Here is a 26,128-nt window from a genome sequence, read left to right as displayed (position 1 = left end):
GTAGCAGCATCAGACCAACCCCAACAGATAATTATTCTTCTGTCTTCTTTAAAATACATTTTTTCCAGTTTTTGTTTTATAGAACGTCGATGACCTTCTGCTTCTCTGTGAATGTGTATTCATTTCAGATTTCTTTGTGAGGCTCTTTCTTTATCACCAGCATCACTTTGTGACTTTTCATATTTCAATTTGTATATTGATACTTACTTTTTGCACTTAGAATTTGTTTCTTTAGTTTAAGAAGGGACTAATTCAGGGTTTGGAGAGGAATTAAGAATACTTTCTGTTCTTGCAGAGAACCTGAGTTTAGTTCCCAGTACTCACACTACAGCTCACACAGTCTAACTCCAGTGCCAGGAGGGCTGATGGTCCTTCTGCTGGGTCACCAAGCATCATGTAGTACATGGACATACATGATTGCAAGCAAAACACTCGTACCCATAAAGTAAAAATAAATAATTTTATGTTTTGGGCGGATAAATCAAACAGCAGACCACACCAAGGTGATTCCATGTGAGAGAGGTTTATTAAGCAGGGATGGGGTGGGGCGGCGAAGCGAGTAGAAGAGCAGAGAAGAGGAGAGAGAAAGAGGAGAAAGAGAAAGAGAAGAGAAGAAGAGGGGGCAAGGGGGAAGAGAAGAAGAGCTAAGAGGGGTGAAGAGAGGAGGAGAAGAGAGTGAGGAGGGGGTGATCCCCTAATTTATACGGAGAGTGACATCACACCAATGAGGGTGGGGACTGAGCCAGGTGAGTTGTGGGATTGAGGGTCGTTGTCCTGGCAACGCAGGTCTCGTGTCACATGGTTGGGCCAGGCCTTGGAGTGTCCTGATGCTAACAAATAAATCCTGTAGTTTTCAGAGATTTAACAGCTATTCACTTTTTTCCTTTCAATATTCTCTTGCCCTATTTATTTCTTTATTAGCAACTTATCTTAATTAAAATATAAAACATTACGTTGCTTCTGTTTTAAGTACCAAGAAAATGTATATGTTTGTGTGTTTGAGTATCTGCCACATGTGTGCATGCCCACAGAGACCAGAAGAGAGGTACCGGGTTCCTTTGGGGTTACAAACAATTATGAGCTGCCCAACACTGGCGTGCAATTCAAACTTAGGTCCCCTGGAAGAGCAGCAAGAGGTCTTAATCATTGCACCATCTCTCTAGGCCCTGACATTCATTTCTTTTTTTCATGATTTGCCCTGCCTCTGACATCCCTAATTAAATTTCCATGTTGTATGTATGTAACGGTTTCCAATAACGTCTGTATTATTTCTGGCACCACAACCACATGATCTTATACTTAGAGCAAACATACTTTGGTATCAGTTGGGATAATCTTTAATGTTTTTGTTCTCCACCGAAGTCATGATTATCTGATGATTTCTCAGATAAGGAGGCCTCCTGTGAGTCTGAAGGACGCATCATGGAAACAATGTTACCCAGGGAGCATTACATGTTTATTTGAGGTGTCTGGTTTGTCTCACATAAGTGTCTACGACTGTGTTGCAGAGATTATACAGAGAACTGTAAGCTTGTCCCTTTTTTCCCCTTACAGGTCTTTGGGTGTCCTTAAAGTTACTGCCAGGTGACCTCACACAGGTGCAGAAGAACTTTTCACACCTGGTAGACAGATCAACAGCAATAGCACGGAAAATGGGCTTTCCAGAAATAATCCTGCCAGGTATACACTTTGCTCCAGTTCCCTTTTGTATTTCTTTGCCATGTCGGAAGAAAGGATTACCTCTGCTTGGACAGTTGAGTCCCTAAGATGACATCATTTAGGGCTAGTGGCATCAAGAAACTGGTGACAGAGTTGCAGCACCCTCAAAGACTGCTCATTAGGCAGGGCCAAGAAAACGCCTCTGAGCATCTTAGCATCCCTAGGTCACTCCCTCTTTCCCATCCTGCTCCACAGATGTTTCCCCCAACTGGACTTCCTTCTCAGGAAACAACCGGTAGCCCAGGGTCTTCTGTCCAGGAGACTACTTAATTGACAAGTGTCTTGCTCCTCTTGTCACCTTCTGTGTTGGGTCTCTCTGCTCAGCTCCATCTCTGCAAGACCCTGTTTTTGTCCTCTGAGCTCTGACTGCATGTTACTCATCCCGTTCCTCATGGTCCTCATTCTTGCTCTGCTCTCTTTCTTGCCATGTTGGGGACCGACAGTCACATTCCTGAATTCACCAACGTCTCCCATTTAATTCTCTAATATCTGCGGGAGACAAAGGGAGTCATATTCTGAGGAAGTTGATGAATATTCATGCAAACTAATTGATGAGACTTGTGGACAGCAGGCCACATAACATTTGAAAAACTCTAGAAAACCAACTTGCCATGTACTGCATGAGAACAGGTTTTTTAAAATCATATTATTATTATTATTATTATTATTATTATTATTATTATTATGTTCTTTATTTACATTTCAAATGCTATCCTGAAAGTTCCCTATACCCCCCCATCGCCCCTGCTCCCCTACCCACCCACTCCCACTTCTTGGCCCTGGCCTTCCCCTGTGCTGGGTCATATAAAGTTTACAAGACCAAGGGGCCTCTCTTCCCAATGATGGCCGATTAGGCCATCTTCTGCTACATATGCAGCTAGAGACACGAGCTCAGGGGATACTGGTTAGTTCATATTGTTGTTCTACCTACAGGGTTGCAGCCCCCTTCAGCTCCTTGGGTACTTTCTCTAGCTCTTCCATTGGGAGCCCTGTGTTCCATCCAATAGCTGACTGTGAGCATCCACTTCTGTGTTTGCCAGGCACTGGCATAGTCTCACAAGAGGCCACTATATCAGGATCCCTTCAGCAGACTCTTGTTGGCATGTGCATTAGTATCTGGGTTTGGTGGCTGATGATGGGATGGATCCCCGGATGGGGTAGTCTCTGGATAGTCCATCCTTTCATCTTAGCTTTAAATTTTGTCTCTGTATCTATATCCTTTCATGGGTATTTTGTTCCTTATTCTAAGGAGGAATGAAGTATCCACACGATGGTTTTCCTTCTTGGTTGTCTTGTGTTTTGCAAAATGTATCTTGGGTATTCTAAGTTTCTGGGCTAATATCCGCTTATCAGTGAGTGCATATCTAGTGACTTCTTTTGTGATTGGATTACCTCACTAAGGATGATATCCTCCAGATACATCCATTTGCCCAAGAATTTCATAAATTCATTGTTTTTAATAGCTGAGTAGTACTCCATTGTGTAAATGTACCACAGTTTCTGTATCCATTCCTCTACTGAGGGACATCTGGGTTCTTTCCAGCTTCTGGCTATTATAAATAAGGCTGCTATGAACATAGTGGAGCATGTGTCCTTATTACCAGTTGGAAGATCTTCTGGGTATATGCCCAGAAGAGCTATTGCTGGGTCCTCTGGTAGTACTATGTCCAATTTTCTGAGGAACCGCCAGACTGATTTCCAGAGTGGTTGTACAAGCTTCCACTAGCAATGGAGGAGTGTTCTCTTTCTCCACAACCTCGCCAGCATCTGCTGTAACTTGAATTTTTAATCTTAGCCATTCTGACTGGAGTGAGATGGAATCTCAGGGTTGTTTTGATTTGCATTTCCCTGATGACTAAGGATGTTGAACATTTTTTCAGGTGTTTCTCAGCCATTCGGTATTCCTCAGTTGGGAATTCTTTGTTTAGCTCTGTACCCCATTTTTTAATGGGGTTATTTGAATTTCTGGAGTCTAGCTTCCTGAGCTCTTTGTATATATTGGATATTAGTCCTCTATCAGATTTAGGATTGATAAAATTCCTTTCCCAATCTGTCGGTGGCCTTTTTGTCTTGTTGGCAGTTTCTTTTGCCTCACAGAAGCTTTGCAATTTTATGAGGTCCCATTTGTCAATTCTTGATTTTACAGCACAAGCCATTGGTGTTCTGTTGAAATTTTTTCCCTGTGCCCATATCTTCGAGGCTTTTCCCCACTTTCTCCTCTATCAATTTCAGTGTCTCTGGTTTTATGTGGAGGTCTTTGAGCTTTGTACAAGGAGATAAGAATGGATCAATTCTCATTCTTCTACATGATAGCTGCCAGTTGTGCCAGCACCATTTGTTGAAAATGCTGTCTTTTTTCCATTGGATGGTTTTAGCTCCCTTGTCAAAAATCAAGTGACCATAGGTATGTGGATTCATTTCTGGATCTTCAATTCTATTCCATTGATCTACATGTCTGTCGCTGTACCAGTACCATGCAGTTTTTATCACAATTGCTCTGTAGTACAGCTTAAGGTCAGGCATGGTGATTCCACCAGAGGTTCTTTTATTGTTGAGAATGGTTTTTGCTATCCTAGGTTTTTTATTATTCCAGTTGAATTTGCAAATTGCCCTTTCTAACTCTGAAGAATTGGGTTGGAATTTTGATGGGGATTGCATTGAATCTGTAGATTGATTTTGGCAGGATGGCCATTTTGACTATGTTAGTCCTGCCAATCCATGAGCATGGGAGATCTTTCCATCTGAGAACAGATTTTTTTGCAACTAATTGGATCTTTTCTCACCTTCAGGAAGTTAAGGGGCAGTGGTAGTTTTCTACACACACATTACCTGAGAATGAGGGTGTTTTAATGGATGCTCAGAATAGATGAATAAACATTTCCATAAAGGAAGGCTGTTGTACCTTCTTAGAAGAGCGGCTTCATCCATCACAAAGCTCTTTTCACTAACTACAGATATACTAGGCTTGGGGAAAATTGTCTTTGGTCCCCATCTTTAGCATCAAGACTTCTTCACACTTTAAGTCATCTAGACTTCTACTTCCTCCATCAAGACTCCTGCCATCTCTTACACCCCTGCTAGATCACTCTTTTATTTCATTTTTAACCAATTAGCTCTTTCTCAATGTTCACAGTACGCCTGTCTGTGAGTACAAAGCTGGTGTTCCTGGGTTGGGTCTCCTCAGGAACCACGCCCATATCTAGCTAGCTGAACAAACAAGAAACCTGAAAGACACTATTAAAAACCTACTGGACAGCCTAGCAATATCTAATATATGCTTATTATTAGACACGGATCCTAAATGTAACAAAGAATTATTATTGAAAAGAATTGGATCCCTGAGGTGGCTTAGTAGATAGAAACTCTTACCATACAACCTGGGTGATCTGCAGAACCCACATTAAAAAAAAAAAGAGGTGTGGATGCTCATAGCTGTAATCCCTGCACTCCTGCAGCAAGGTAAGGGACAGGAGAAGCGTTTGGGAGTGTGTGAATGCCGGGCAGCAGTAGAAGCGGTGGAAGGGGTAAACTGCCTCCAGAGACGTCATCCTCTGACCCCTATGCTCATGCTGTGGCAAGTGCTATGTGTGTGCACACTAGTGACAATAATTTAATGTTTGCACAGAGTGCACATCAGAGACACCTTGGTATGTAGTGAGGGGTGGACTGGGAGAGCAGTCAAAAGACTTCTGTGGAACAAGCAGTCCATTACAAGCGGACCGTTACACATTTGGATTATCTTGTGTGTGTTGGGTCGAGGAACTTTGATGTGAGTTTTCCTCAGTAGCACTCACGGGAGGCTCGTCGTGTTATAGGGGATGTCCGGAATGATATTTATGTCACCCTGATCCATGGGGAGTTTGACAAGGGAAAGAAGAAGACACCTAAGAACGTGGAGGTGACCATGTCTGTGTTTGATGAGGAAGGCAACCTTTTAGAGGTACGTAGCATCCGCCACAAATCTCATCGCCTCACACCTACTCTGTGGTAGCAGCTGACTGCTGGCCCAACTTCCTGTCAATATCCCCATATCGGGTGTTCTTCTTTTCTGGGGTGTTGTTCTTACTTTGGGATCACAGGCATACATCAGAATGCTCAATACTTTCTCATATGGAAAAAATATATAAAAAAATCTAATAAACCTATTTTTTCCAGTGGCTATTTTTAATCCTGGGGCTATTCAGATATATTTTTATATTCTCTCTGCTCAGAGATATTACGGACCACTAAAACTTTAGGATCTCAGGCTTTTTGACATTTTGAAGTGGTGTGGCTATTCTAAGCTTGAGCGCCATGGCAGAGGTGTCCCAAAGGCCTTGACAGGCCCACTGCCATCACCTGGGCCAGTGGAGCCAGTGGACACCTAGCTGAAGGAGCACTGTGACACTAAAGGCATCCTTGGTGTAGGCCAGCTAGTGCTGATGCCCAGTGTTAGTCATTAGGAACTTGTACCCAGGGTAGAGTTCTTTTGTCTGGAATTGCAGACGTTAAAGACCGAGCCGAAGGGACCCAACTCTCCTGGCTTCCAATCTGGAGTTTCTCTGCCTCTGGCAGCTTTCTGGACATCTTGATTTTGACTTGAGAGATTTGGGAGGCACCAGGTGGCCACTGGAAGCCTCTGCCACCTCCACCTAATTGCTTTGGAATGTACAAGTCAAAGTGTTGGCTCCTGAAGCTTGTCTAGACATCCTGGAGTGATGCTCTCCAAATGTTCAGTCCTTGTTGTCCATAATTCAAACATTATGTTTCTTTAAAGGCAGAAAAACGTACATAAAAGACCCTGCAGCTCGTGGCCTGCAGTACTTGGGGCTAAGGGGACCGAGGTGGCGTTTGTTGACCTTATGTGGCATGACTGCTGGCTGGGTACAGTGTACATTTGCTGCCACAGTGAAGTCTCCCAGTACAGTGTGGATGGCTGCTGGTAGGCTTCTCAAAGCCACCATGCCTCTGACTTTGAGTTAATTTTTGGAGGCTGTACATTCAGAAACCTTTTTCTGCTGCCGTATTTTTCATGACCTCGTATCATCTCCTAACTGTGTCTTTCCAATTAAAGAAAGCCATTCATCCCGGTGCTGGGTACGAAGGCGTCTCAGAGTACAAGTCAGTGGTGTATTACCAGGTCAAGCAACCCTGTTGGTACGAGACGGTCAAGGTGAGAACTCTTTAACTCCTTCAGCTGTTGACCCTTGTTTAGATCCCTGTCCACTTTTTAAACCCCAGATCATTCTTATCATATCTGCAAGTTTCAGATCATTTGTAGAAAGGAATGAACCGAGGATGGGGTGGAGTGAGAGGGGTATAATCAAAATATAATGTGTGAGATTCTCAAAGAAACTAATTTTTTTTCAAAAGCTGAACCAGTAGTTAAGAGGTCTTTAGAGCATCTTTTACAAAGCCCAGCATTCTGACTGAGTATTCTCGTTCACAAATGTATAGAGACTGGAACAGAAAAGCTTGTGGCTATAGTAAGGCAGTGAGCTGCCAAGATGCTGCAGACAAGCTAAGATGTTCCCACTCCGTCATCAGCTTCCCAACATGTTCTTGTTGGCTCCTGCCTAAGTGTTCTGGGTCTCTTGGTATAAGGAAGGCTTTTGTGAATTGTAAGGTACTTTCAGATCCAGCATCCCCTGTGGGCTCACAGTGGCCTTAGAACTAGACAGGCGGCCATTGCTATGACCTCTTTCTGAAGAGGCAGCAGACCCTGGGAGGAGAAGTAGCTCCCCAAATCTGGGAGCACCTCGGGGTCAACCTAAAACAGGTCATCTCTCAATGCTGGGCTGCTGCAGCCCCCATTGTCAGCATCGGCGGGGTCCTAAGCAGAAAATCCACAAACCAACACATCGTCCTCATATCTCAGTTGGGTAGCAATTACTTTTTTACATTCTTCTGTAATCTGTTTTTTATGGTGTAATAATCCATGTGAGTTTATATTGTGCTTTTTAAAAGAAAAAGACAGTTTCTCACTCTGTAAACTCTGGCTGTCCTAGAACTTGCCATAAAGTTCAGGCTTCCCTGGAGCTCAGAGACTCACCTGCCTCTACCTCCCAAGTGCTTCGACTGAAAGTGCGTACCACTGCTTCTGGCTGTATTGTGGCTTTTAAAGCTACTTATCTCGGGCATTGTGAGCTCCTCAGAAATGTGTTTTTAGCGACTCTAGAGAACTCAAACTAATAGACATACCAATGCTGTTGCACTATCTTCTACTGTCAGAGAACATCCCCACGCTGGTATTCTATCTTTTCTTCTCTTATAGATACTAGTTATCACCATATCTGCATGCAACTTCCCGTTGGAAGGGTCCTACATAGACCTCAAAATCTAGATCCTATCCATCCCTCTGGATGCCAGGTGCATCATGTGTCTAAACCCTGAAACTATGGTAAACAGCAGAGTGGTCTCCCTCTGAGGTGCTTTTGGCTTGGGAGTGGTTGTGAGAAGGGAGGGGGCCCTGCTAGCAAGCTTTGAGTCTCTGAAGGAACGTGTGCTAGGATAAGATACAAAAGCCAAATCTAAAGTCTCTTTCTCTCAGAAAAATTAAGATGGAGGATTTTGGATATAACCACCCTAAGCAAAGGGTAAAAGCTTAAAGCAGCAGATATACTAATTATCCTGATTTTGAACAGTGCAAAAGATATGGAGAGTCAAGACCTCACACCATACCATGCAAACATATATGGTCCAGGACCAAAGAATGTGCACTGCAGTTAAGAGAAATGATTCCAAGTGAGCCTTGCCTTCTCACTCCTCCCCTTTCTGCAGGTCTTCATTGCCATCGAGGAGGTCACACGCTGCCACATAAGATTTACCTTCCGACACAGGTCATCTCAAGAATGTAAGTATTAGCAGGGCTATGGCACATTTCCATTCAGAGATGTACTGGTTCCTGGCATGCTTTTTGAACGTGGATACCTGAAAAATAGATACTTGACAAATTTAGCTCAGCATTCATAGGTTTCAGGAAAATAGAACAGTGATTTGTTTTCCTTTTTCTGAATGCTGGAGACTGAACCCACAGCTCTGAGCATGACAGATCTGTGCTCTACCACTGAGGTACATCCCCTGCCCCGTACTTTTGTTGCTGTGTATTTTTCAGAGAGAGTCTTGATATATAGTCCAGGGTGGCCTCAAACTCGAATTCTTTCTGCCTCAGTCTCTCAAGTAGCTGGAGTTATGAGTATGAGTCACACACCTAACTTCATTAAAGGGTTTGAGGCAGGGGAATTGCCATGAATGAGTTTGATTTGGGAGTTCTCTTTCCTACTGTGTGAAAAGGTGTGAGGATAGAAGGAAGGGTTTGTGGAGGTAACAGATGTGGTGGAGAGTATGTCTGGGCCTTGGGTAGAAACAACATGGAGAGAGAAAGGGGTCAGACTACATCGACATGTTGGACATGCCATTGATTGACAGGGCTGAGATTGGTCGGCACCACTGTTCTGGTGTAGATGACTCAGTAGATGGTGGCCTCATACATCAGGCAATACAGAAAACATACCCTCTGTGAAATATAAGACACTCTCAGTTTGGGGGCAGCTGTGACATAAACAAGCTCACTGTTGACCTGTGTTGAATACACTGTGGTTGAACATCACACCCCAGAGTGAACATGAAATTAACTGCCGTCGCCGTCACCTCCCATTGTCTACCCACATGGCTCAGGCAGGTATTTCTATCTTTTCAGCCAGAGATAAATCAGAGCGAGCCTTTGGGGTGTCCTTTGTGAAACTGATGAACGCAAACGGTACCACGCTGCAGGATGGGAGGCACGACCTGGTGGTGTACAAGGTGATGCTCGTAGAACTAGACTTCAGAATGGCTTCATGTACCACTGTTCCCTTTCAATGTGGCTTTTCAGGCTCCTTTCAGATTTAAGTGTAAAAACTTCAGAAGTCTACTGAAAGGCACACAAGTCTGCCCTCTTTAGTCTAAAGGGCTCCAGGTCACCCCTTAGTGACTTTACGGCTCTCTCACAGCAGAGTGAGCTGCATGACGACTGGGTGTTCCAGGAGTATCCCACCGAAGGGCAGAAGGTGTGCCTGGGTTCTGGTTAGTGAAGGGCAGGGCTGTTGCTTCTGCTCTCTGTCATTCAAGTGGCACAGACACTGCAGAGGTATGCCTGGGTTAGAACCTGGCGGGTATCATAGGATGTGGCTTTTTGAATCATTGTTGCCTGGGTACCATTTCCTTACTGTCTGGTCCTTGCTACTTTTCCTGTTTTGTGTCTATTCTCTGCACACTGTTCCGAGCCCTAAACCTACTGAGGTTTTAGAGTTTGAAGTGCATGCTGGGAGATCTCATTTCCCCAGTAATAGCTGGCAGAGGGCGGCTGATGCCTAGTAGGCGTCTAGCCTGAGTTGGGCCTGATCAATGAACATTTTCTTTCCTTAGCATCTATTTAGTCTTGTGAGTAGTTTCAGAATCTGTACAGAGCTACTTCTTTCTCCATTGGACCAATAAAGTGTACATTGTGACCATTTATAAGTTCAAGAGAATCAAACTCAACCTTATTCTGTAATGTATGTAATTTACTTGTGACAGAGAATAGGATATGCTTATTTCTACTTCACAGTTTACTATATTATTTTCCATGATAAAGTTACTTCTGCAAATTCTATAGGAAGATAATGTCTGAATTATAGGGGATTATAAATAGAATTTGATAAAGTCTCACATCCACTAAGAATGATCATGTTCTTTTGGGGGAGGGTATTTTTTACTATCATGTGAGAGATATTGCCCTGATTCTAGTTTTTCTAACTCACTTCCCTTTCAGGGTGATAATAAGAAAATGGAAGATGCTAAACACTATCTGACTCTGCCTGGGACCAAAGCAGAGCTGGAAGAAAAAGAACTCCAAGCATCCAAAAACCCATCCGCCTTCACACCCAGCAAAGACAGCACGAAGGACAGTTTTCAGATCGCCACTCTCATCTGCTCCACAAAGCTCACCCAAAATGGTAGGTGTGGGGACCACATGGACACGGAAGCTCCTGGTCTGGTCCTCCTCAGCTCCCTGGTTAGACTCGGGATACCAGACCAGGTGGTGCCGGGTCTTCAGGCAGGATGTTGCTCCTCCAACGATGCTCGGCCGTGCTGTGTAAGTTACCTTTCCAGGTGCCGTGATACAGTGCTTGACAGAAGCAGTTTGAGTGAGGAAAGTTTTCCTTTGGCCCGGTTCACAGGGACAGCCCGTCACAGTGGGGGACGGCAGAAGAGCATGGACCGGTTCCGGTCACACAGTCAGGGAGGAGAATGTTATGAATACGATTTGCTGTTCAGTGCCCTTTCTGCTTACCGCACACATTTTAAGTGGGGCTCCCCACCTCCATTAGCACAACCTAGAAACTCCCTCATAGACATGTATGCCCAGAGGTTGGTCTCCTAGGTGGTTCTAGATCCTGTCTAGCTGATGATTAAAGTAATTAGCTGTCGCAAGTGCATTTTCATATCATAAAACCTAAGCATATTCACGGCTATGTGGAATTCAGAAATCTCAGATTACCCTCCTTTAAGGACTTAAAGGAAATGCTGAGCACCTTGTTGGTTTTAGTAATAGACAGGAACCGAGAGGGGCAGATTCTGGCTGTAGTCAATCTCTTCCGAACACAGGTGGCAGAGAACATGGATTAATGTCACCGTTCCTTTGCTCGCTTGTTTCTGTTACGTTTTTTTGAGGCAGGGTCTCACTATGTAGCCCAGGTTGTTTAGAACTCGTAGTGATCCTCCTGCCTCAGCTTTCTAGTTGCTGGGTGTACAGGTATGAACCCCCACACCCAGTCGAGTTCCCGTTTCTCCTAGTCTTCCCCCTTCCATTGCTCCAGGAAGTCGGTAGTTTTCCATGAAATCAGCAGCATAGTTTATAAACGAGGCTCCATTTTGTTTCTTGTCAAACTTCCAAGCTCTTACATTTAACATGGCGTTTGACAACAGCGGCAGTTACACGGTTAACCTGTGCTACAGGGAAGGAGCCCTGCTGACCAGGGAGCCCTGTATTTACTGCCCAGGGGTCCTACCTTCCAGGTCCGTCTGAGGTGGCCTGCGCTCACAGGATCAGGCCTGTTAGTGGGAGGGTGGGTTGGGGCAGAGAGGGACAGGAACATTGTCTTAGGGATGGTGCACGGCAGAGAGAAGAAGGCACACTCAAGACTCAGATCCTGGTTGTTGTTTAGGAGTCAGTACTCCTAGGGTTGGTTTTGACACATTCTGGCTTGCTAGAGAGTTGTGGATGGTGTTTCAACTTGGCCTCAAGGCTGGACTCAACCGACTTGAGTTCGGCGCTCATCCACGTGGGACGGTAGACTCACTTAAGCCAGAAAGTGTTCTTAGATTCCTAGAAGACACAGTAAACTGGGCAGGTCTCATTAGCCTGGCCGTGGGGCCGGGGGCTGGGTGACAATCTTAACGTGCTGCCGACAGAGTACAGTAGTCACAGAGGCTGAGTGTTCCTCTCAGAAATTGGATCTGGCACCAGTGAGCTGTGCATCACCTCTTACGCATGTGAATGCTTTCTGACATTTACAATGTGGGCACACTGGAAGCAGCCCAAATGGCTGTTGGTTGGAATCCATATAAATTTCAGAGTTTAATTAAATAATGAAATGTATGTGGCTACTGAATGCCGAGCTTTACAACCTACCTAATGGCATGGTAAGCTTCCTGCTCCCTGTGCATGCTTCTGATTTTGTTTCAGTGTTTGGAAGCTAGTTGGAGCTAGATTACCTCTGGCCGTCACAGCTCAGATGACTTCCCTGTGACTTGGTTTCCCCATCTTTTAAACAAGAGTGACAACTAGTGCACGTCGAATATCCCCTATCTAAAATATTTGGAACTAGGAACACTTGGGATTTCAGATTTTTTTAAAAAATATTTGCACACGTGGAGTAAGCGATGCCGGAGGAAGTCTAATCATGAAAGCCATTTGCGCATTTGTGTGTGCATTTGTTGACCTGCCACGATTAGAATCAGATGGAGCTAGTTAAACCCCTCTCCTGCTGCCACTCAGTAGTCTCGAGTCCTAAAGCAAGCCATTTAGTGTCATGAAGCCTGTTTTCCTCCTCTGAAAACCTGCTACAGTACAGTAGTGACCTCAGAGGGCACCAATGTATCTGGATGCTGTCCCTTCCCTGGGAATCTGCCCAAGCATGGATAACCATAGGGCAGGAGGAAGCTGGATCCTGGGAGGTTCGTTAGGAGTGCTTCCTAAGTTGACTTTCACAATGATGAGGTCATCATTTGAGAAACATGAGTTCCTGTCCGTCATTTTATGCTTTTGTAGATTACTTACTGATTGTTTTTTATCCCCCTTTGAGGGACTAAAGAGGATCACAAGATTTTCTCTGATTTAAATGAGAACTAATACATTGCAAAATTTGCAATAACACCCAAGGTACTTCTTAAAGTAGTGAGTTTTTGGTTTTTGTTTTTGTTTTTGTTGTTGTTTTGGGTGTTTTGGTTTTGATCTTGATTTTTCATTTTTCAAGACCAGTTTCTCTGGGTAGCCCTGGTTGTCCTGGAACTCACTCTGGAGACCAGGCTGTCCTCACACTCAGAGATCTGCCTGCCTCTGCTTCCCAAGAACCGTGATTAAAGGCCTACATCACCACATCCGGCAAGTGCATTACCCCACTCGGCAAATTAGATACTATTAAGAACGATTAACTTTTTAAAATCTTTGTGTGCATATGAGATGTGTGTGTGCGGGCAGACATGTGCCTCAGTGCACATGTAGAGGTCAGAGAACATCTTCAGATTTGTAACAGGATCTCATGTTTTTTATTGTGTAAATACCAGGCTGGCTCACCGTATGGAGCACCAGAGAGGCAGGGACTACAGACATGTTCTACTGCAGCTAGCTAGATTGGGTTCTAGAGATCTGAATTCAAGTCTTTATACTTGCGTGGCAACCACTTTCACCCCCTGAGCCATCTCCCCGGCCTAGTAGCACTTATCTTTTCTAGAAAATTCTGTAGCTATGACTTCTAATGTCTGTGGTTTGTATTCCTTCTTCCCCAGTGGACCTTCTAGGCTTACTAAACTGGCGTTCCAATTCTCAGAACATTAAGCACAACCTGAAAAAGCTAATGGAAGTGGATGGAGGAGAGATTGTTAAGGTATGTCCATATGTCTTATGTGTCCAAAGTCACAAGTATACTGTGTCATTCGTTCACCGACTTCCGCTAAACCAACTGGAAATCCAAAACTTAGTATCTACATGGCTAAGCCAGTGTGCCAGTCTTACAAAAGTAATAGTATTAGAATAGTCTCATATCTATTTTATAAAACCTAGTGACTCCCATTATTTTTTTCTATAATGTGTAGCCGGTTGGAAATAAAATAACCTCTCTGTTGGTCTCACCTTCAGTTTTTACAGGATACACTAGACGCACTTTTTAACATAATGATGGAAATGTCAGACAATGAGACGTACGACTTCCTTGTGTTTGACGCTCTGGTAAGCAGCTACTCATGTTGACCAGTGTTCATTCTTTGATAGTTTTTAATATACCATAAATATCATTGAGCAAAATGACTCTCAGAAGTCAGATGAGGGACTGAAGACTTCTCTTCCAAGCACTTGTTCTCGATTTGGTCTCACCTTTTTGACATACTTTTACTTTCTCCTTAGGGAACAGAGTGGGTTTAACTACATTAAGATCAGTACATGCTTTAACTTTCTTTACCATGCTCTAGTCAAAGCCCAGGAGGGGCCCTCGATAAAGAACGATGTATGTCCTTGTCCAGCCATGTCAGGGAGACTGTATTCACCCATCAGAGATAAATTGCAGTGTCATTACATGTGATCAGCAGCATAGCAGACACGCTTGTCACACAGTGCTTACTTATACCTATTCTGGCAACTGAAACCAGAGCAGTGTCGTGTACGGGTGGGACGGTGGGAAATGCAGACTTGTCCTGTGAGTGGGAGGAAGCCAACACATCTAAACCCAGCCTCACTTTCTCACTGTTGGGAAGAGTCTAGGACAGGTTTTACCTGAGGACTGGGCTTGAAGAGGTAGGTGGGTTGCAAATGTATGATGTTTACCAGTGTGAGAAAACTGGTCAGTTTGGCAGGGGATCAGGATGGTTTTACTGCTGTGAGCAGACACCATGACCAGGACAACTCTTCTAAGGACAACATGTAACTGGGGCTGGCTTACAGGTTCAGAGGTTTATTCCACTATCATCAAGGCAGGAACATGGCAGCATCTAGACAGGCATGGCGCAGGAGAAGCTGGGAGTTCTACATCTTCATCTGAAGGCTGCTAGTGGAAGATTGGCTTCCAGGCAGCTAGGATGTGGTCCTTAAAGCCCCCACACACACAGTGACACACCTGTTCCAACAAGGACACACCTACTCCAACAGAGCCACACCTTCTAGTAGTGCCACTCCCTGGACTAAGCATATACAAACCATAACAGCATCTAAGCTAATGTTGCAAGCTAGACGTAGGCAAGGCTGTCAACTTGAGATGGTCCCATTTATAGGAAAAAGAGGCTGACTAGAGACCAGGCAGATTAAGCCCAGAAGGGCAGGCAGCTGGCCGTTGGCATAGATGGCAATCCCAGGTGCCTCTTCATTTATACATACACATTCTTGGTGGACTGTGGTTCTTTGTGGACACTGTAGGTTCTGTGTAGACAAAAGTTACCATACAGGGAAGAAATGGGGAGACCAGTCTCTGAAACTCGGGGGTTACTCATACTCCACTTGGAAAAAATCTCTTACAAAGTTGTGTTAGTTTACAATTCCCACAAGCCCCTTTCTCTATCTCCCTTCCTCCCTCCCTTCTTCTGTGACATAAGTCATCTGTGTACAGCCAGCACTTCTTTGAGACATTAGCTTCCCATGGCCAGTGGTGATGACCTGGATCGGTTTACTCAGAGCAGTAGGCTGCACATGTATAATCTCTCTATGTTAAACATGCACCCTAAGACTTACTGTTCAGCTTGAACAGTAGAATGTTGTCTAAATGTCGTAAATAATGATGGAGAAAGAAAAGGCACCAGGAGGTTAAGAGTCTTGATCACAGACGGAGAAGCACTGGGGGTGGGGGTGTTCACTGGAGCACTGGGGGAGGGGGGTATTCACTGGAGCACTGGGGGAGGGGGGTGTTCACTGGAGCACTGGGGGGAGGAGTACTTGGGGGTGTTCACTGGAGCACTGGGGGAGGGGGGTGTTCACTGGATCACTGGGGGGAGGGGGGTGTTCACTGCCGCTGCTAATGCTGGCCACCTTCGGCAGGTCTTCATCATCTCGCTGATAGGAGACATCAAGTTTCAGCATTTTAACCCTGTACTTGAAACCTACATCTACAAGCATTTCAGTGCCACCTTGGCACACGTGTAAGTATGACTCGGGGGACCTGTGTGTCGTCGGAGTCGTTTGGGGGGGCTGGACACTTGAGAAACAAGAGGAGTGTTCATGTAGTCAGCATGACTAGAGGGTGGGACTGTGTTCTAAACATCTTTGCGGAAAGAGGCCGTTTGAATAACATGTCAGTGGGACACGGTGTTCAACTGAGCCCCTTCCGTCAGGGTAAGAATTGTTTCTTAAAACCCCAGAGTGTATGCTGGGGAGATGGTGCAGTCAGCACAGCAGCGCTTTCTGTGCTCACACAGAGACCTGTGTTTGATCCCCAGGACTCAAGAAAAAGCCAGGACCCAATATTACAGCCAATCGCATGCCTGTAATCCCTGCCCTGGAAGAGGTGGAGACAGGAGGATTCCTGGGGCTTGTTGGCTATCAAGTTATATTGAATTAGCGAGCTCCAGAGAGAATCTGACTCAAAAAGTAGAGAATAATTATGACAGACACCTGACATAGACCTCTGACCTCAAGGTGTATATGCTCACACCCATCTGTATGTACATACACATGTACAGATGCATGTATACACACAAAACGAAAAAGACAAAACCCAAGGGCATACAATGGAGAGATGAAGACAGGCACAGAATTCCAAAGCAGATGGCCAAAGACAGGACCTTATGAATCTGATTAAGTGAGATAATCCTGAGGCACCAAAGGATCTGACAATGAACTAGGCAAAACCAAGAAGGTCAGGCCACACCCTCAGCCCTACCCCACAGTGCTTTGGGGAACTGATTGCTTGTAGGACATTGGGTAATTTGGTTTATTTTTCCTTTTACTCAACAGGCAATAGTTTTAACCTTTTGTAGAGAGCAGACTTTCAGTATGCAGTTTGCGGCTTGCTGACTAGAGGAACCAACCTGTCATGGTCACTGTTTCTCCCAGTGGTACTCAGCTCCCCATGTGGCCTGCCAACCCCCATTGTTGAATTCCAGTTACTGTGCAGTGCAATGGGACCACATGAGGACAGGCTTGTAGCTGGGATTGGTTAACTGTCCTCTGGACAGTGGCTCATGCCATGTCAGATCATGTTGATGAGTGCTCTCTGATGTACCAGGTCAGGTCATTCTGTGTCGGGAAGATACAGAAACACAAGACATACAAAGAAGATGTTATGTAACATACCAGCTAGCCTTATGATCAGTGATTGCCTCATGGATCAAGAAGGCAGCAGACACACCAGTATTTGGTATATTTCCACCCAGTACCTTGACTTTCCAAGGGATCAGCAGCTACAACTGAGGATATCTAATATAGAATTCTAGTTGCACCGAGCCTAATTAGAGCCCTGGGCAAACATAAACTCCTGATTCTCCTGCCCCTACCTCCCAAGAGCTGGGATTATAGATTCTCACTTTCTCACCTACCTCCTAAGGGAATTTTCAGTAGTCACGGACACAAGACCATAACAGCACCAGCGAGAAGTTCCAAGCCAGATGCTTACCTGCCAGAGAATGGTTGTACTACTCTCTGTATATTTGCAGCACTTGAATTTGGGGCTAATTTTACACACACACACACACACACACACACACACACACACACACACACACACACACGCCTTAGGGGAGACAAAAGTAATTGAAATATAGGTATCTTCAAAAGTCCGAGTTACCTTAAAGCCATGGTGCTGGGGAAATGGCTCAGTCCATAAAGTGCTTGCTCAAGGCTGAGGACCAGGGTTCAATCACCTGAACCTAGTAAGGAGGGGCATTGTGGCACACACTTCTAATCCCAATGCTAGGGGGGCAGAGATGAGCAGATCTCAGGGGCTCACTGGCCAGCCAGCCTAATCAGAACTGTGACTTTAGATTCAGTGAGAAACTAGGTCTCAATAAACAAGATGCTGTAAAGAACCACATCTGTGGTTGACCTTTTGCCTCTATGTGCAAGTGCACACACATGTGCAAACATGTACCTGTACATATACAAGTCATAATAAAATGTAAAACTACATGAAATCCCAGAAGATACTTGTCTGTCGGCATGTTCAGAATAATGGATGATATAGAGTCAGAATGAGTCCACTTTTCTCATCCGTGAAGTCTCTGTCTGGTACCAGGTTGATTTTTAAAGGGTTGGAGCAGGCTGGGAGGAATTAGCTTAGGCAAGTGCAGTAGGCAGGTGTCATCTGTCCTTCACATATCTGTCTTACATGCCAGAAAAAGAAATACCCTCTTAAGACAAATCTCTTCAACTCTTCGATTCTCTTTCCCCCTTTTGCATGCGTTTGTGTATGTGGTGTGTACATGTATATGGATGTGTGTGTGTGTGTGTGTGTGCATGCTTATGTGTTCATTTAACTTTGAAGGCCCAAGGCTGATGTTACCAGTCTTCCTGGATCACTGCCCCTGAATTTGTATAAGGAGCTACTTAAGTTAGATGCTTCCCCCTGTCTCTGACTTCTGCGTGCTGGATTACAGGTGATCCACCTGGCACACCTGGCATTTACTTGGGTTCTGGGGATCCAAACCCCAGTTCTCAGGCTTGCTGCTTGCATAACAAGTATCTAAACCCCTAAACCATCCCCGTAGATCCAGATCTGTCATCTCTTGGTTCTTCTTTTCAGTTCCACCAAAGGATGCTTGTGGCTTGTGGAATTAGGTACTTAATTAGTTTTCCCAGTATTTCCAAGAAGAAAGGAAGTGTCGAAGCTAGACAGATGTGGAGACAACACAGCAGTTAGTTTGCCTGTTTAGGGTGTATTCAAGAGGGTGTACTTGAAAGGTGGGCCTTGTGCTTCCCAAGTAACCACTGTTTCCTTCTGTGGTACATACCCTAAGCCTACCAGCTCTATGTTGACAACAATGCCTTCTTACCATTTTTAGGAAACTCTCCAAGGTACTGAACTTTTATGTGGCCAATGCCGAGGACCCTAGCAAGACAGAATTGCTATTTGCTGCTTTGAAATCCTTGAAGTACCTGTTTCGATTCATCATTCAGTCTCGGGTGCTCTACTTGAGGTAATGGTCCCATTGATGCTGCCAGTACTTGTCTAGATCCCTTTGTTCTTCATGTTCCTTTGTGTTCAGCTTTGTGAGTTGGTCATGGGATAACCAAACTTCAGATCTTTGGGGTTGAAGGTCGAGGTGAATTATGAGACCACCGGAGAAGGACCATTGAGGTCTGCATCTAGAGAATCCTAACGCAGCAATGGCACCAGGACTCATGGGCGTAAATGGTCAATTTATTTGCTGCTTGCTCTTGAATGGTGATGATGGCTTTTAGAGAGACAGGTCTTGGGACAAGCCAGATGCTTGAGTCTAATCTAAGTGTGGTGGCAGTACTGCAGTTTGATTAGTGAGATAATTTCTGACTCCTGAATGATCATCTCACTTCCTGTGTAGAAAGTGAGCGACCACCTGATTGGGTGCTCGGGGTGAGACACTGAGGCCGAACCTCAGATGCAACTGCCAAGGTGGGTTGACGCTAGAGGAAGAGCTAATTAGATGTTGTAGGACTTGATGGGGCAGTGACAGAAAGGGAAGGGCCAAAGACAGCCTTGAAGTTGTGTGGGCAGTGATGGTGTTTGCCGAAGCAAGAACAGTTGAGAACTGAATACAGAATTAAAGTGTGTTCCATTTTGATTAACTTTGAGCTGCTTTGGGGCTTAAGGCAATTTTATACAATTTCTTCATGCATGTACATTTTGATTGACCCCTTCTATATAGTTAGATTGGGAACTTTATACATGAGGCTTCATGCCAGCATTCATCAAAGCTTTGGAGTCTGGGAGAATTTTTAGACTTTAGATTTTTAGAAAGAGATCAGTCAGTGTGTTTGTGTGAATGGAGGAGACCAGCAGAGATACATATCTATAAGTATGTGCTTGCTGGCATGTGTTCTTATATTCTGAATCCATCATACCTACTCTTGAATACTTAGTGGCCTTGCCATCAGTGACCTAGTGCACGCTCTTCTCCTTGAGATGTCTGTGTTTGGAGAAACTACCCAGAGACGACTGAGTTGACGGCACTTATCTTATGACGACAATTAGGAGGCTTTATTCAAAGCTAGCACTTGTCAATAACATTCCAGGTGCCTGCAGCTGAGCAGACCAGCAGTACCTGGGATTTGTAGGCTAGGTTGGGGAGCTTCTTCGCAGTGCCTTTGACCTCAGCTCATATCGAGGCTGAGACAGTGGGGAGGGAGGAGAAAGAAGGGATGCTGGAGGAGAATGGGCAAGGATGATTCAGACAGCAGAGGTGTCTGCCCTGGGAGCCTATGCCTCTTGCCGTTGGTCATGAGCTGAGGAAGGCAGCCATGCTTGGCTCCACCAGCTGCATCTGCACAGTGACTTTGTGCTGTTTTCCTTTTGCGGGTGGTACCCACAAACTACCAGGCCCAGAGGCATCTCCAGATGACAGTCCTGGTTAGCCAGCTGTAGACCCTGTGCTAGGACTTCACCTACCAATGACTACTTTGCTTTTATCGGTGTCTTGATGGCGTTTCAATCTCTTTGGGCTGATTTTTTGGTCCCTTAAAAACAGTCATGGGGTGCCCTATGCCATGTCTCTGCACAGTTAGAGATCGTGACCAGCAAGGCGCTGACCTCTAGTGTTGTTTTTGGAGACCACAAGCCTACTGTCCATTTTCTTTTTCTCATTAGGTTTTATGGCCAGAGCGAAGATGGAGACGAGTTTAACGACTCAATCCGCCAGCTGTTTCTTGCTTTCAACACGCTGATGGACAGGCCTCTGGAAGAAGCTGTCAAGATCAAGGTCAGCCTGATGACCTTGTGGGGGGACCCCTTGAAGGCCCCTCATGAGAATGTGACGTGATAGTGGTGGTAGGAGGCAGGGGAATGTGAAGTAGGCTCATGAGAAGCAGAAGAAACTTAGTAGAATGGGCAGAAGTAGAGAAGCAGAGGAAAAGTGCACGAGGCTGTGGCTGTGTGGTAGACATAGCACACATGAGGTCCTGCGGACTAGGACTAGCATTGCTAAAAGTGGGTACACAATAAAAGTCCACATTTTAGCTTCCATGCGCAGTTGTATATTCAAGAGTCAATTCACCAGAGACAGGCTGCCTCTTCAGACATTGTTCGTGTGCATAATGGCTGTTACACATCCTGCTTGGCCTCTTGATTTTAGCAAACTGATCCCCCTACTCTCACGAGTGGCTGTTTCTCTTCTCAGTCCTTCCTTAGCCTCCTTCTTCAAGTGTAAAGTCACCACCAGCAGCAACCGTTTTTACAGACTGGGAGGCACGTCATCCTTGAGGGCTCCAGTTTGAATGTTACTATTTCTTCCTTGCTTTTAATGGTAACTTGGTGAAAGAAACTTGAACTGCCTCCAAAATATGCACAGAGCCTTTTGGTCATGAAGACCAAGGCTCGGACCTCCATTTTCAGAAGGGAGTTCAGGGAGGTCACTCAGCATCTCATGGCAAGGGCATCTGCTTCCAGTTCCTTATTTAAACCCCAAGTTCTGCCCTTTCCTCCTGGGACACAGTGGTATATTTGTCTTTTGTCTGCCTCGGCACTGACTGCCTTCGTGCTTCTTACAGGGGGCAGCCTTGAAGTACCTTCCCAGCATAATTAATGACGTCAAACTGGTGTTTGATCCCATGGAGCTCAGGTGAGAAGCAGAACAGGATCTGTGTCTCGACATTAGCAGGAGCAGCCCAGTGCCTGGCGGACCTAGGCCCTGCATTTGCTTTTGTTCTAAGAAGTGTTAAGGGAATGAACGCTATGTGCGTGCTCAGTTCCACTGAAGAGATAAAGGAAAACACAAAGCTGGCCCCTGGGAGAGACTTGTACTCCCTGTGGGGAAAGGAGTGATGCAAATGAAAGTAGCCTAGGGATGCAGAGTATGGTGGCCCGGGCCCGTGGAGAGGAGACTGCTAGAAAAGGTGTTTTGCAGAAGCTGAAGCAACAGGCAGGTCTGGAAAGTGATGTTGAGTTTGGGGCAAACTCAGTTCTAAGACAGAACCCTCTAGGGAACAGGAACATAGCGCCAGAAACACTCTCAAATAAAGTCTTAGGTCATCTGTGAGCTTCTGGGCCCACTCCTCCTGCTCAGCTCTAGTGGAGAAGTGTGTAAGGATGCCTTCAGACGGCCAAGCGTGAAAGCACTGACCCCACTCCACTTCTCTTCCAGCGTGCTCTTCTGCAAGTTCATTCAAAGCATTCCTGACAACCAGTTGGTGCGGCAGAAACTTAACTGCATGACCAAGATAGTGGAGAGCAGCCTTTTCCAGCAGGCAGGTGAGTTTGGGGAAGGAGTCAGCAGACTTCCACTGCAGTACCCGTGTGCCACAGCTCACCACAGGGTTACAGCGAGCATTCCTGAGGCTGGTACTTCAGTTCTCTGTTCCCCAGCCGCTCTGTCTGGCTGAGAGTAGATTAGTTTATCGTAACAAGTAGTTTAAATTGAACACAGCAAGATGTTTGTAGCATGTCTATGTGATAGTTATTGTTCTGTGAAGTTAGTAATCCAATTCTGAAGTGAGACAGACATCACCAAAAACTATGGTTGTTTTCTTGGTATTTATGAAGGACTGATTCTAGAACATTCTGTGAATATCAAAATTTGTTGGTGCTGATGTCATCTATACAAAATATTATTGGCCTATAAGCTACACACATTCTAGTATATTAAGTACCGCTCCCATTCTTCCTTTCCATGTATGTGATATTTAAGAAAGGGTCTTATATAGCCTAGGCTCGACTCAGATTTGCTATATATCTGAAAATGACCTTAAATTCTCGACCTTTCTGCCTCCACCAAAAAGTGGGGAAGGGCATTAACAAGAAGACAGTAATGAAACTTTACAAACGAACTGTTAAGCACAGGCAAGAGATCCCGCGGCCTCTGCCCTGCCCCCAGGCCAGGCCATGTCCAGACAGTCATTACTTCCTTCCCGGCCTGGGTTTTGTTTCTTGTGTTATTTGATTTGACTTTGGTACCAGCAATACCCTTGACGGTTGGCTGTCTCTTTGTTTATTCTTCATTTTTACTTATTTATTTGGTTGTTTGGTTTGATTTTTTGAGACAGGGTTTTTGTTTTGTTTTGTTTTGTTTTGTTTTGTTTCTGCAATAGCCTTGGCTATCCTGGAACTCACTCTGTAGACCAGGATGGCCTCAAACTCAGAGTGCCTCTACCTCCCGAGTGCTGGGATTAAAGGTGTGCACCACCAACACCCAGCTAGTTTGATGATTTTCAGGACCTCTGGAAAGAAGTTTAAGAAGCTGAAGTCAGTTTAAGTTTTCTTTTTTTATTCTCCCCACATTCCCTCTCTCCATTCGTGCATGCGTGTGTGTGTGTGTGTGTGTGTGTGTGTGTGTGTGTGTGTGTGTACATACAAGTGCCCAAGGAGGCCAGAAGAGATGTCTGATTTAGAGCTGAAGTGGCAGGTGGATCTGAGCCACCCGATGTGTGTACTGGGAACCAGACTCGGGTCCTCTGGAAAAGCAGCAAGTGCTGTTTAACTGCCGAGCCATCATCTCTGCAGCCTGGTTTAACATCTCTGATAGTTGTTACTGTTGCTTCTTTCCCTTTTTACTAAAGCAGTCTTCTCTTTGCAGCCCAGGCTGACCTCAAACCCTAGCTCTTCCGTCTATCTCTTGAGGGCTAGGATTGAAAGCATGCACCACCACACGTAGCTAGATGGTTCTTTTCCTTTTATCTTATTTTATCCTTTTACATTTTATATGTTTTCTCTCTCTCTCTCTCTCTCTCTCTCTCTCTCTCTCTCTCTCTCTCTCTCTCTGTGTGTGTGTATGTATACATGTATGTATGTGTGTATTTATATGTGCATATTACCACACATACATAGAGGTCAGAGGAACTGTTGGGAATCAGTCCACTCCTTCTGTTACATGTGTTCTGGAGATCAAATTCAAGAGTCATCTCTCCAGTCACCAGTTAGGTAGCTCTAGTTGGTGGCAGTAAAATCACTGGTTACAGTCACCATTGTAATGTCTGGAGAACTTAGAGTCATCCTAATGAAGTGCCGTCATGGTGGAGATCCCAAGAAAAGGATGTAATGACCCTTTCCATAAACCACACATCCACAAAGATGTGAGCCAGACAGCCAGGACTCGCAGGAATTTGATAACTGTCTTGGTCAAGTGGAAACTTTCTGAGAACATGGCTGTCTGCCTTTGTTTTTATCTACTTCCTGTAACTTAGTGTTCATGGTAACATTTAGAAAACAGACAACCAAACTGTGGATGAGGAGGTGGTGTAGAGCATGCCCCTAGCATGTATAAGCCATGGCTTCAATCTCTAGCATCAAAACCCAGAAAATTAAAATTTTAATACAAAAATGGGAGTGGGTGGGCAGTCTGGAGAGATAGCTAAGTAATTGACAGCACTTGCTGCTTTTGTGGAGAATCCAGGTTCAATGTCCAGCACCCAAATGGAAGCTCACAACCATCTGTAACTCCAGCCTTTAGGAGATCTGATGCTTTCTTGTAACCTCCATGGGCCACTGCTTGAATTTGTTACATGTAAAACCCAAGCAAGTGTATGTGCGCACGCATATGCGTACACAGGCAATACAAACAATTTTGAAAATTAAAACCTGGTGAAATCGTTACATAATTTACACACTGTTAGGGCTTAGGTCTGTGTCTCAGCCATAGAGACAGAGGCCCTCTGTCAGTCCCCAGCTTTGAAGAAGAAAGACTGTAATCCGTGCTCATATCTCATCCGCCTGTGCTAGGAGTCTCTTAGTTGAAGTTGGAACTCCATGCCTAAATCCATGTTCTCTTTGGCTGGGCTGGCTGCAGGGTGTTCAGAGGCAAGTGCAGTTGTAGAGGGGGCTAACAGGTAGCCCTGTGTGAGCCATTCTCTGTTCTTCTTCAGAGTGCAGGGAAGTGCTGCTGCCTCTACTGACAGACCAGCTCAGTGGCCAGCTGGACGACCACTCGACCAAACCGGACCACGAGGCGAGCTCACAGCTTCTAAGCAACATCCTAGAGGTGCTAGACAGGACGGATGTGGTGAGTCCAGTCACCTCCTAGGGCCTGAGCCTCTGCTAGTCCCTTTGCACCCAGCAGGAAACTGTGGTCTTCCTCATCTCAGGCAGTGTCGGAGCACTTGAAGTAATAGAGCAAGCTTCGTCCTTTTCAGAATGGACTAAACGCGGTGTACCTCACGTTAGGTTGAGAAAGATAAGCAAATGACTTAGTCTGAGGGCCCTAATGGACTGCTTTTCCTAACTGGCTTACCAGGGAGGCCATTGGCCATGCTCTTATAGACTTTACGTTGCTCAGGTGCGATGGTGCACACTTTAATCTCAGCATTCAAGAGGCAAAGGTAGGCAGATCTCTGAGGCTAAGGTCAGATTGATATTACCTAGTACATTCCAGGCCAGACATGGTTACTTGGTAAGGCCCTACCTCAAAAAAACAACCAAACAGATCTGTAAGTTCATAGGCTAGGAAGACAGCTCAGCAGGGTAAAGAGTTTGCTATACAAGCATGACGACCTAGCACACATTTGGATTCCCTAGCACACATGTAAAATCTGGGCATGGCCGCACATACAGATATGTAATCCCAGCACTGTTATATAGAGACAGGCATACCCTCCAGGAATCACTAGTCAGCCAGTCCAGGAAAATAGTGATCTGTACTTCCAGTGGGAGATCCTAACTCAGCAAATAAAATAGCAAGAAAAAAGGCAGCACTGGCTTCCACATGCATGTGTAGGTAAATGCATATGTATAGTCATATGGGTACACACCCAAACCTTAAGGAAGGAAAAAAAAAACAGTTTCTGCTAAGACCCGCTAAGGTGATATTCCTGAAGAAACCTCTTGAGCTTCTGCGTTCTGGCCTTGTCTTCTCTCTGATATGCTTGCCATCTCTGGAGCCCATTAGAAAAAAAAATATTTTTAATTTGGTATTCTCTGGGATCTAGCCCCCGACCCCACCCTTTGAGAACAGTAGCTGAACCTGCCTGGATCTCCTGTGTCTTGTGTTCAGGCTCCACCGGAGATGCTGGGAAACTGCACAGAGCATGTTTCTCCTGAACACTGGTGGCCCGGAAGAAAACGTGTCCCACCCCAAACAAATGATGGTTGCCAGG

At 45.2% G+C, this 26,128-nt stretch overlaps 1 protein-coding gene across 1 annotated transcript in view; it reads left to right on the top strand.

The window, feature by feature from the left end:
* Dock5 (dedicator of cytokinesis 5) overlaps positions 1-26,128 on the top strand; it is a 182,496-nt gene that overhangs the window by 108,060 nt on the left and 48,308 nt on the right. The window contains exons 13-26 of the mRNA XM_021204056.2: positions 1,555-1,680; positions 5,535-5,659; positions 6,773-6,871; positions 8,479-8,551; positions 9,398-9,501; positions 10,490-10,673; positions 13,729-13,826; positions 14,078-14,167; positions 15,959-16,059; positions 18,916-19,050; positions 20,697-20,808; positions 21,596-21,666; positions 22,189-22,295; positions 24,902-25,038. Coding sequence (XP_021059715.1) covers positions 1,555-1,680; positions 5,535-5,659; positions 6,773-6,871; positions 8,479-8,551; positions 9,398-9,501; positions 10,490-10,673; positions 13,729-13,826; positions 14,078-14,167; positions 15,959-16,059; positions 18,916-19,050; positions 20,697-20,808; positions 21,596-21,666; positions 22,189-22,295; positions 24,902-25,038 — 1,562 coding nt within the window. The remainder of the gene's footprint in view (positions 1-1,554; positions 1,681-5,534; positions 5,660-6,772; positions 6,872-8,478; positions 8,552-9,397; positions 9,502-10,489; positions 10,674-13,728; positions 13,827-14,077; positions 14,168-15,958; positions 16,060-18,915; positions 19,051-20,696; positions 20,809-21,595; positions 21,667-22,188; positions 22,296-24,901; positions 25,039-26,128) is intronic.

This window comes from Mus pahari, chromosome 8 (assembly GCF_900095145.1).
Source record: "Mus pahari chromosome 8, PAHARI_EIJ_v1.1, whole genome shotgun sequence".
Taxonomy (NCBI): Eukaryota; Metazoa; Chordata; class Mammalia; order Rodentia; family Muridae; genus Mus; species Mus pahari.
Note: the sequence above shows the minus strand (reverse complement) of the source record. Positions and strands in the feature narration are given on the sequence as shown.